The 12,123-nt window shown below is 43.7% G+C and overlaps 1 protein-coding gene across 6 annotated transcripts in view; it reads right to left on the reverse strand.

Annotated features, from left to right (window-relative positions):
* MTUS1 (microtubule associated scaffold protein 1) overlaps positions 1 to 12,123 on the reverse strand; it is a 158,508-nt gene that overhangs the window by 85,955 nt on the left and 60,430 nt on the right. For all 6 annotated transcript variants that reach the window (XM_075556772.1, XM_075556774.1, XM_075556776.1 and 3 more), the window contains exons 2-3: positions 7,956 to 10,167; positions 2,002 to 2,197 (exon numbers count right to left, since the gene is read on the reverse strand). In XM_075556772.1, the coding sequence (XP_075412887.1) occupies positions 2,002 to 2,197; positions 7,956 to 10,034 (2,275 nt within the window). In that variant the 5' untranslated portion in view covers positions 10,035 to 10,167. The remainder of the gene's footprint in view (positions 1 to 2,001; positions 2,198 to 7,955; positions 10,168 to 12,123) is intronic.

Below are 12,123 nucleotides of genomic sequence, written 5' to 3' on the forward strand. Positions count from 1 at the left end.
ACATCTGTACATTCTTTGGCCTAATCATTTTCAAAGCATTTGCTCTCCACTTAAGCCCTTTGCATCAAGTCCTCTTTTTTCCCCTCCTTCCCTGCTCCCCCTCCCTCATGAGCCCTTGATAATTTATAAATTATTATTTTGTCATATCTTGCCCTGTCTGGCGTCTCCCTTCACGCCCTTTTCTGTTGTCAGGCCCCCCAGGGAGGAGGCCACATGTAGATCCTTGTAACTTGTTCCCTTCGACTGACTTCTTAAGAGTATATGTACTCTCAGGTGTTCTGGTATTTGAGTATCATCTGATTCATTGAATACCCATGGTATTCGTTACTCAGATAACTTCTCACTACCACTGAGTCAGTTCTGACTCGTAGTGACCCTCCAGGACAGGATAGAACTGCACTGTGGATTTCTCCGACTGTAGAACTTTATAGGGGCAGAAGACCTCATCTTTATCTGGAAGAGTTGCTAGTGGTTTCAAACTGTTGACCTTGCAGTTAGCAGCCCAACAGGTAACCAACTAAGCCAGTAGTTCTCCACCTTCCTAATGCCTCGACCCTTTAATACAGCTCCTCACATTGTGCTGCCGTCCCAACCATAACATCCTTTTCGCTATGCTGACTTGGGAAGGGAGCGCCCTCCCATCTGCCAAACACCCTGAGCCCCATCTGGCAGCAGCAGTCAGAACTTGGCTCTCACCTGCCCCAACTACACCCAGGAGAAATAGCATTGCTTCTCCCGATGACCCTGCCTTCTATCTGGTCTCCGTTTTTCTCCCAAATGCTGAACAAATCATTTGCCTTGACCTACACTTCATCCTGGGCCTGTTCCCCTAAATCCCATGACTGTGACACGAAGCCTGAATCGAAATAAACAGTACTTAACACACTTTTCTGTGTTACCGGCTTCTTATGTAAGAGGTTTCATAATAGGTTTGAAAAATAATAATCTACAAATACTCAGGTGTCATGGCACAAAGAGCTCCTCTGGAGTCTGGCTGCTTTTGTTAGTTTCTGTAAAGCATCCTCTCCTGTGTGGACCCAGAGCTCTAGAGGCCACACTTGCCCCCCCAGAACCCTCAATCATAATCACTTTTGATAAGGACCCTTACTTCTAACTATATCTGACATGGCTTTAATTTGCTTAAGAGTGCAGCTGCTGAAATATAGAGTACTCCCTCCAGAGTCCTCTTTGGTCAGCTGGGATGACCAGGAGGCTGTCGAAATCTGTACAGTCGCCAAATTTACTACGATAATCTTGAAACTCCAATTTCATAAGCCTGGCGTGACTTTACAACGACTACTTCTAAAATTCAAATCAACATAAAGGTCATATTATAAAACTTTGGCTTTTCAGTTACTCTCATATGCCTGTACGTTTAAGACATGTTTCAGAAAATTTCAAAGGAAAAAATTAATCACTTCATATGTGATGAGGACATATTTGATTCTATTTAATAATAAGTACTTAATTGTTGGGTTAAAAACAAAACTTAAAGACTAATTGATTAAGATTTACAATGATTCTGATGCACATTCATTTATGTACCCTTCTAAATGGCTGCTAGGGTGATTTATGTACGCGCCTCTCCCTGCCACCACCCTTTACAACATTTGAAGCTAGTGTGTCTTCTGCTCCTTTTGCTGACTTTACTGAGTAGGATGCTGGTCCACGCACACCAAGTCCTTGAGCGACAGAGAGTGTTTATTTAGAACCCAAACCCATCTCTGTCCTTTCTGAAATGCCTAGTTTCATGTTACAGTAACTCGCACAGTGCTGACAGCGCCGTCACTTGGTGCTGGCACACAGCAACCTCATGCACCACAGAATAAAGCACTGCCTGCTTCTGCACCATCCTCCCAGTCATGGCTACATTGCGCCCACTGTTACAGCCACTGTGTCAACCCATCTCTTCCTCGCTGCCCCTCTAGACTTGACCACGTCTGCTGACCTTCTCCAGGGGTGGCCCCTCCTGGTAACAGAGTTGCTCCAGTATATTCTTACCAGAACTGGAGACACGCCTGAGCCTCTGAGAACACAAGGCTCGATCAGAATTGAGAGTCCGACTGTCGTTATTTCGCCTCAGGCAGGAAACAGAGGGCCCCGCTTTGGCTTTGGGACTGGGTGTCTTCTTCAAACTGGAGGCGTCCGGTTTGCACAGACTGCTCCCCGAGGCGGCTGCGGCTTTGGGTGCAGAGCCCTGTGGGAGGGAAACGTTAAAGCTTCAGTCCAGACCACACTTTCCCTAAAGCAGGTCTGTGTGGTGTTAGCTGTGTGTGAGAAACCCTTCCTTTTTGTTTGGTTGTTTTTAAAACAACTTTATTGGCAAATAATCTATATGGATAGTACAATTCAATAGTTCAATTATATCAAGAAGAGTTGTCCAATCATAACCACAATTTTAGAACAACTTCTTTCTTGTACTCATTGTTATTAGCTCCCTGCTGCCCCCTAACCTCTCCTGCCAGGCCCCTAAGAAACCATTAATCCAGTAACTGTCGCTTTAGATTTACTTATCCTAGATTAAAAAAAATAATAACTTTACTGGAGGCTCATACAACTCTTATCATTATCCATACATACATATATTGTTTGTTAAACGCATTTGTACATTTGTTGCCCTCATCATTCTCAAAACATTTGCTTTCTACTTAAGCCCTTGGTATCAGCTCATTTTTAGCCCTCCCTCCCCATAGCCCCTCCCTCATGAGCCCTTGATAATTTATAAATTATTATTTTGTCATATCTAACACTGTCCGGTGTCTCCCTTCACCCACTTCCCTGTTGTCCATCTCCCAAGGAGGCAATTACATGTAGATCCTTATAATTGGTTCCCTCTTTCTACCCCACCTTCCCTCCTCCCTCTGGTATCATCACTCTCACCACTGGTCCTGAAGGGATCATCTGTCCTGGATTCTCTGTTTCCAGTTGCTATCTGTACCAGTGTACATCCTCTGGTCTAGCCAGGTGTAAGGTAGAATTGGGATCATGATAGTGGCAGAGCAGTGGGGGGAGGAAGCATTTACGAACCAGAGGAAAGTTGTATGTCTCATTGTTGCTACACTGCACTGACTGACTGGTCTCCTCCCCACGACCCTTCTGTAAGGGATGTTCAGTTCCCTACAGATGGACTTTGGGTCCCCAATCTGCACTCCCCCTCATTCACAATGATATGAATTTTTTTGTTCTTTGATGTCGGATACCTGATCCCCTCGACACCTCGCTGGCGTGCTTCTTCCATGTGGGCTTTGTTGCTTCTGAGCTAGATGGCCGTTTTTTTTACCTTCAAGCCTTTAAGACCCCAAACACTACTCTTTTGATAGTCAGGCACCATCAGCTTTCCTCACAACATTTGCTTATGTACCCATTTGTCTTCAGCGATCTTATCAGGAAGGTGGGCACACAATGATATGATTTTTTTTAGAAACATTTTCTACAGAGATGTGCCCGATTGGTTTTAATTTTTACTATGAAGACATTCAAACCCTCTCATTTGGATCTGGCACTTGTGTTTTCACCCTTCAATGAATGTTTTTACAAGACCACCAAAAATGCAGGTTAGTTTTCAGTCCTCTCATGACAGGCTCTCCTGGAGTCAAACAGCACTGCTATTGACTCATCTTTCTTTGGTTTCTCTAACAAAGCTCTTTGTTTGCCTTCTGCTTGCTTGTTTATTTCTTCTCGGGCGCTCCTCCCCTGGGGCCATAAATGCTAGCTTTCATCAAGCCCTAAACTTCACCCTCTCTTCTGGTTCCTCATCATGCATGGTCCCTGGATAATCATGGCAGCCAATATATTGATGCATGAAAATTCTCATGTCCAATAAGCTCTCTCTCCTGAGTCCCAGACCCAGGCATTTAACTGCTTTCTTCTGCATCCTCCCTCTCAGCTCCCTTCTGGCATCTCAACTTAACAACAGCAATAATAATATCCTGGGCTTATTTTGTCTAATTAACAATAGTGATAATAATCTTATTATTGGCTTATTTTCTGTTTCTAACAGTAGTGATGATAATCCTATGGGTTTTCATTTGTTATCATTCATATACGAAAAGCGTTTACTCTGTTAAATACCACGCTGACACCTCACTTGTAACAATTCATCAAATCCTAAGACCCGCACAAGATTTCTAAAACTGAACTTATTTGTCTATGCAGCTCAAGCTGTATCTCTTCCCATAGTCACCGTAACGGACTCCCTCTATAAAGTACAGACCACTTCCACATGTTTCCTTTCTTATTTCCTAAGCCCTTCTCTCTGGCTGGCTTCTCCTTCTCCACCTGCCCTCTGCAGGGCTGTTTCCTTTTCTGAGAGGACAATTGAAACCACGTGCTAAGCACCTTCTGCTTCCACCTCACGGACCTCCCACGCCTCTTCCACGTCACTGCTGGAGTGATCTCTGTGCAGCTCAAGTCAGATTGGGCGCGCTCCTTCTAGGGCTTCTAGATAACGTAAATTATTGACAACTCACACTACGCTCGTCTGGCTGCCCCTGACACCCTCTTCCGCTTTTCCCTGACTCCCTCCGGGGCTGCACCTTGGACTCCATCACGCCCCCGAATCAGAGTGCCTCGAAAGACAACCTCCATGTGTCTCTTCGCCGTCACGCACATTCTTCCTGCCACCAGGAGATGGCTTTAGCGGCCACAACTGCCCTTCACGTTCCGGCAGTGGCCAACAGGGAACGCCTAAAACTTCCCCAGACAAGCCCCTCTCCTCTCGCCTTACCTGACCCCCTTCTGCTCTGTGGCACGCAGACATCTACACCTGCTTCCAACTGCGCACTGAACAAACCCTGGGGGTCTGCTTCGTAAAAAGCGCCCCGGTTCCAAGCACGGCGTTTGTCCAAGGGTTGAGTCTTGCTGCTCTGTCTCCCAGCACGGTGTGCAGTGCACACTAGGCACCCAGGACATATTGATCTGGGTGGTTCCAGTGGTTAGAGCGCTTGACTGCTAACACAGGGAGGGGGCCTGGTGATCTACTGTTGGACAAAGGAGCACTGAAAGCACAGTTCTCTGACACATGGGGTTGCCACAGCAGAATTGACTGGATGGTGGCAAGTAGCTCTCTTTACATAAAGGAAAGTCACCCTGAGCCTCATTCAAAATAAGAATGACCACAGGGGAAGCTACAATTGGATTTTCTCGTTACATAAGAAGAAGTTGACTTACGGACACTAAGTAGTTTGCCTAAGGTCACTTACCCAGTAAATGGTGGCACTTAAATTTGAAACCAAATCTAACGCCCAAGTCCATGCTCTTCACCTCGATGCTACGTATTTCTCGTTAGTGTCCTTCTTGGATTGTTGAATAAGTAAGGAGAAGATAGTTTATGAGAGATGCTGAAGAACTGGCCTGAAGTCCTACCTAACATACAATCGCCAATAAAGGGTCTCTATAATGAATAACTAGATTCAACCCTTTGTATAAAATTAAAACCCAGATAACACATTAAAATCAGATTCTATGCTCCAAATAGGAAAGTTCCTGAAGCTCCCGAAAACGCTGACCTCCAAAGACTGTGCGGTCACAGGGAGCCCAGTGATTGGGACCTCAAGGCCCAACTAGCCTGGGAGCTCCTAGAGGGTTAACATCCCGGCTGGCCTAGATTCAGAGTCTGGGGTACTGCCCAAGTGACCAACCAACCACAGAGTTCGAGGAAAATTTGCCTCAAATGGTGACTCATTCACTCCACTTTCCAAATGTATCAGGCCTGGAGCCTGTTTGTCCATCAAGAATCTAGTTGTCAGAATCAACCTTTTGTGTTCTCAGTCAAGGGCTTCCTTGGTCCTAACATTAAATTTTAAAACCAAAACATCTCTAAACAGTCTTAACCCAGTAAGATCTTGAGTTGAACCTGTGTGTCAGAGTAAAGCTGGGCTCCACGGGGCTTTCAAATGCCCCCCGAGAAGCACAGGAGTGTGCCTGGGGGATCGCGGAACTCAGGGGCCCCGTGTGCTTGAGACACGACCACTGCGAAGGAGACTTTCAGAACAATGTGACAACACAAGGCCAGTGCGGAAAATACGGACGAGCCCTCACAGAGCTTCCTTCACGTTTGCAGGGTGCTTCACATTTAACTGCGAAGACTAGAGGCAAGATTGCCGAGCAAAGATAAACAGTGCTTCTTCTACCAGATGGGGAAGCTATGTGCAGTCTGATGATCTGGTCATCCAACTTCAATGTCATATTATGAACTTGAAAGGCAAACTTTCGCTTTCCACATGGGAAACACCGGGTGAAGAGGGTCTCGATGCACAGATCGACAGAAGTTTCAGATTCACATGTGTGCAGCCAGTTTTGTACCCAAGAAATACATCAATTAAAAAACAAAAACTGTATGCTACTTTTCTAGGAGTAGAAGATAAATATCTATCTATATATCTATACATATATAGGTATACTTAAAGCCTTTTGTGCATCAGGAGTAAGTAATAAATGTCTTCTTTCTATGTGTTATGTCCACAGCCAACTATTCTTGACGAGAATTACCAGGATTTACTAAAATGTAAAACACCACAGGAAAATTAGTTTCGTAACTTTAGCTCCAAAAGAACTTATGAACAAAATCTGTTTGGAGAGTATGTGCAATAGTTTAGAAATCACTGTAGTTTATAATTCTTCCTAATAAAACAAAACAAACAAAAAAAACCATTGTAGCCAAGTTGATGTGGACTGACAGCGACCTACAGGAAAGGGCAGAGTTGTCGCATACACCTTTACAGGAGCATGCTGCCTCATCTTTCTCCAGACTGCCTGGAGGGTCCCCACCAACCTTTCTATCCCAGTCAAGGGCTTCCTTGGTCCTAACATTAATTTTTGAAACCCAAGCATCTCTAAATAGTCCTAACCCAATAATATCTTCAAGTTTTTCCTAACCTGATCCCCTACAGCCTCCTGACAACTGCTGTGTGCTCCCCCGAGTCCTGAACATCCTTCTGAAGCAGCCCTGTCACACCTGCCTTGCTCATGTGTGACATTCCTGTTAGGCACGAGTCCTCTAGGACACCGGCAGTCTAGCATCTATTTGCCTACCCGGTCACCTAGCCCTGCGCTGGCTCATAGGACGAGTGCCCACGAAAAGCCTGGGTGAAGCTAAAAATATATTTAATCTCCGCAGCCAAAAATAAGGCTGAGAATAAGCACACATAGCCTCTAATGGTCAGTCTCATGTTTTTAACACAGAGAGACAGTCTCTTCATGTTATTGTCAAAATAATGTGTGAGTAAAGAAAAACACTCTTCTGGGAATTGCATACAGTCACTGTTTATCATTAACAGAGCTCTCCAAGTCTCTTGCATATTGGATAGGTACTATGAAAAAGCAGGGGTTTTTTGTGAATAATATGGATTCTATATACCAGGAATCCAGTGCATTTCAGCTACAGGAGACTTCAGACATCTATCTAGTCTGACCTTTGGACTTCAAAAGGCAACTTATCCAAAATCAAAATAGCCGGTTAGAAGTAGACTCAAAAATACTGCTCACAAGAGAGGACTCCACTTCTCAGAGTCACCGTCCTCAAAAACAAGACGGGGGTTATGTTTAAACAAGTACTGCTTACCTGCACTCCCTCGTCATTTCTTAAATGTGCTAAAACACAAAGTTTATAAAAAAATGTTCCCCCAAGAGGTAAGATTTAATAAGATTATAATCATATATTTAACTTTAAAATCTATATTAAATATTAAAGTAACTTGTCCTACTTGGCCCCATATTAAAAGGAGCATTGAAGTTTTAAAATAGACTCTAAGGATTTTTCAATAAGCAGGTTTTGTGACCTATCACACCTTTAACAAGTACTGAATGCAAGACCAAGAATTACTGAACAATGTATTACCTCCTGAAAGCAAATTTGCACCTCTAGTTCTGTAATGTTCTTAGCTAGCAGTGGGTAATTAATTGCTGGTGTACCTATTTCCTCCACTACCTCTGAAGCAAGCAAAAATTTCACTTACCAAAAAGAGAGAGCCATATTCAAAGGTCTCATTCAAGATTTCCCTGCTTAGCTCTTGCTTTTCCACGGGTATCCCATTTCCTTTTTCACCCTTCTTTTCAGGGCTAATCCGATCAATGTTAGAAATGTATGTCGCTCCAAAACATGCTGGGCTTTCCATTTTACTAGGGAGCAGGCCTTTGATCTTCTGGAGAAACGCAGTGACAGACCCAGCCTCGCATGCTGAAGGAGACGCTCTGGCTTTGTCAACATCTTCCTGATTTGATTTCACAGGAGATGTTGTTCTTGGAACCTTGTGTGAAACATTTTTAGAATGAGTTGTAACATGCAGAGCCTGGTTTGTAATGAGTTTATTAAATTGCTGCTTATGTGTCTTGTTAATTAGGAGTTCTGCTTTTGTGTCTGCAGTCAAGCCGGGTCTCGGTGTTTTGCTCAGAGCTGTCAACTGTCTCGAAGGAAACACTGACGAGGGAGATGTGACATCGCTCAACTGCGCTCTGGGTGTGACCTTTGATAAAGCAGGGTCTTTGGGCTGCAACACTGGTCTGGACATAACTTTTGCTTTGACATTCTTGAAGTTTGGTCTTGGGTAGCTTATGATTTCTGTTTTTCTAACTTTGCTGCCTACAGGGTTATTAGTTTTGGTTACTGATTTTCCTAGACTTGCTTTAGACATATTCATAGGTGATTCCTTCAAGTTTAATAAATTCCTAAGGTCTTGATTACTTTTCTCTACTCTATTACATTTCTCCCTTGCTTCAATAGGTGAAATACAAAAAGTTGCATGTGAAGCTTCCAGGGCTGGCGTTGACATGCAAACTCGGTGATTTGAACTAATGAATGTATCATTTGCATTCCAAGACATCTCAAATGATGATGCCACCTGTTGTCCAGATGGGCTTAATCTCAAATCTAAGGTGCCATTTGGGCTTCCCAAATCCTTCTCATTGGAAACAATTTGTGTGTCTTCCATCACCGTGGCTTTATGCTCAGGGTTCAGTACTTGGACTTTACTTTTATCAAAGGCTGGCACTGATAGAGGGCATTCATCATCTACAAGACAATCGGGCAGTGTTTCTCCTACATTCTGGCCCATTTCCTTTTGCCCATATGAGCTCTGTGAATGTGTCTCACTATTTGGTTCATCTTTGGACAAACAAAAGGACTCTTGTAATACAGACCCACTGGGAGCACCCACACCCTCAGAAACGGGTGTTAGAGCTTGTATCTCTTGCTCTCCCACTAGTCTTCGCTCTGAGCCATCTGTGTACTCATTGGTGTCCTTTCCTGAAGAATATTGACACTGATTTCCAATATCTGGAACAACATCATCAGTTTGCATCATCAGATCAGAAAATACTGAGTAAGTTGTATCCTGGGTCAATGCTGGGGAGATTTCGAATCTCCCTCTATTATAAATCTTTTCTTTCACATGCATCTTATCTGAATGAGAAGATAACATATTGGAGCTGGACAGAGCGGTGTTTCTGTCTCCCATTCCGGTGCTATGAAGAGCGGGACTCTTGTCAATGGCATGATGTACTGTGAAGGTGCAATCAATTTTATCCTCTTTCAAGTCAAAAGTTTGGTTTCCCTCCAAGGCAGTGGGGTGGTCTACACAGTGCAAGTCCTCACTGGGGCTCCAGACAAAAGGTGGTGATTGTTCAGCGCTCTGGTCCTGAATTTCTCCTAGGGAAGGGCAATTCCTAAGCAGACACTCAGGTTCCTCTGTATCTAAAACATGTGCGGATGCCTGACACATGAAACCTTTGTGCATATCTAACATCTCCTCAGTGATGAAATCGCTTGAGGACTTTTGGTGATCGAGAGCTTTAGCACATGCAGGGTGTAAAGGAATATTTTCACCACCGTCGGAAGCAGGGTTGGTTTCATAATCAACCACCATGTCCTCTAGGCTGGTGGAATCCCGGCTCACATTATTAGAGGAAGAATTTTGTTCAGGCGATAATTTCTGGTTGTACGGATATGCATTCCCATTTCGGTCACTGATAACTACGGATCGTAACTCATTTTCTGTCTTGCCATCGGAATGACCATCGCTCATCCTGAATATTAACATTAAGCCACGGCCGTCTTAGTTATTCTTCAAGTTCTTTCAAAACCGTCTCCCGAGTTTTTCAGTACAAAGGATTTTTAGTCTAAGATCACCAATATGTAGATTTTACTTTGAAGTTGAAATAACTTCTTGTGGTCTGGAAGAAACAAAACATATAACACAAATAAATATTAGAGAAAGAATAATTTGTCTCCTCTTTATGAATTCAACTATTTTTATTTTCCATCTATGGCCTAAACTGTCAGACAATTGTGATATATTACGTCACCTAGATATCATTAGTTCAACACCATCTCCTTGCAGATAGTCTCTCACTGGGGAGGGGGCTGCTGATTCGGGTAGGAGGGCAGCAGACTGGATGACAGAGCTTCTGCTGAAACTGCCCTGTGGCTGAGTCCACAGCTGAGATAGCGTACTTCCCACGCCCAGGCCCTGGGCCACACATTGCCCCTCTTAAGGAGTCTTCTTAAGTGGCCATCCGTCTTAACTTACCAAGGACAGTCCTCATTTACACCCATTGTTTCAGAATGACTGCCTTGGACTCTAGAAGGGTCTATTGCTTATCTGGAGGATGGTTGCAGACAGAGAAGGCAGCTGAGGAAAATGGGTCAGGGATCAAGCAACACAGTTTTTAAGGCAGGACAGCGCCCCCCCCCACCTCACCTCCTGTTCTCATCCCTATCTTAAACACGCGTCACTTATAAACTGAAACAACAACAAAACCAAAACCGCTTGACTTGTGGATATAGAGCGACAGATACTCTGTTGGCACGTTTTTGTTTTTAATCATTTTATTAGGGGCTCTCGCAGCTCTTATAACAGTCCATACATCAAGTGCATCAAGCACATTTGTACATATGCTGCCATCATCATTTTAAAAGGCTAAACAGAATCATCTGACCAAGTAATTCCACCACTCCTTAGTACCCACCCAAGAAATGAACACACAAGTCCACAGGAAAATGTGCGCATAAATGTGATTTATAATAGCAGCATTTATTTATAACAGTCAAATGTGGAGACATTTCAAAGGTCCATCACCTGGTAGAAAAAAACCCAGAATAATGTATATGCCTATACAATGGAATATTCTCTGGCAGTAAGAAAGAATGAAGTATTAGTATACACTACAACCAGGAGAGACTTTGAAAACATTACCCTAAGTGCAGCAACCTTGTTACACCATGACTGCATGTTGTTTGATGACGTGTTCATGAACAGTCCTGGAAAGGTAAGTCCATGGAAGGAGGAAGCTGATTTTCGTGGGTCTCTGAGTGGCTCAGTGAAGGGCACGGCTTACTAACTGAAAGGCGGGCGGTTTGAATCCACAAGAGGCAGCTCACTGGGCTTCTCAGAGGTCACAGCAGGAGAACTCCATGGCACGCAACTCTGCTCCGAATCCCATGGGTTCCTCAAGTGATTGTGTCTCGGGGCCGGGCAGGTAGCAGGAGGGCTGGAAATGGAGTGGGCAGGGGATGGCAATGTTCACTGGTGCAGGTGAGGTGTCAGGAGCAATAAAGATATTCTAATGTCGGAATAAGGCAAGGGGCTTGCAACACTGGCCATGTGGTTTATAACCACTGACTTGAACACTTGAATTTTGTTCTTTAAGTATGAAAGCTTCAAATTCAAGGTTTTTACAAAAATAAATTATGCTTCTGGGCATTTTAGAGTTCTTGAGAAAGATCTAATGAACAAGCTAGTTTGAAAATAAATCATGTAGCTATAAACTGATTTGAAATGACCTTCTAATTCTATTACTTAAATGTCAATCAGGCATTTAAGTCATGAAAAAGAAAATATTTATGAGAAAAAAATAAATGACATACATTTCAAGAGTGGACCTCATTTTTCTATTTCATAATGCTTATTCTGTATTCAGATTTCTGTGGCCTGAATACCACCAGCCTGGAGACTATGGAAGGACTAAGATCAGCCTCTTCACTCCCCGTGCTCTGTGTTTCCGACCTGCCGCCAGCCTCGACTGCGGGAAGGAAGAAAGGTTTGCAGTGTTTAGCTCAACAGCAAACACACACTCTCTCAAAAAGAGGTTTTGGAGGCTGAAACAGGAGCTGTGGGAGTTTTGTATTGC

This window comes from Tenrec ecaudatus, chromosome 8, assembly GCF_050624435.1.
Source record: "Tenrec ecaudatus isolate mTenEca1 chromosome 8, mTenEca1.hap1, whole genome shotgun sequence".
Classification (NCBI taxonomy): domain Eukaryota; kingdom Metazoa; phylum Chordata; class Mammalia; order Afrosoricida; family Tenrecidae; genus Tenrec; species Tenrec ecaudatus.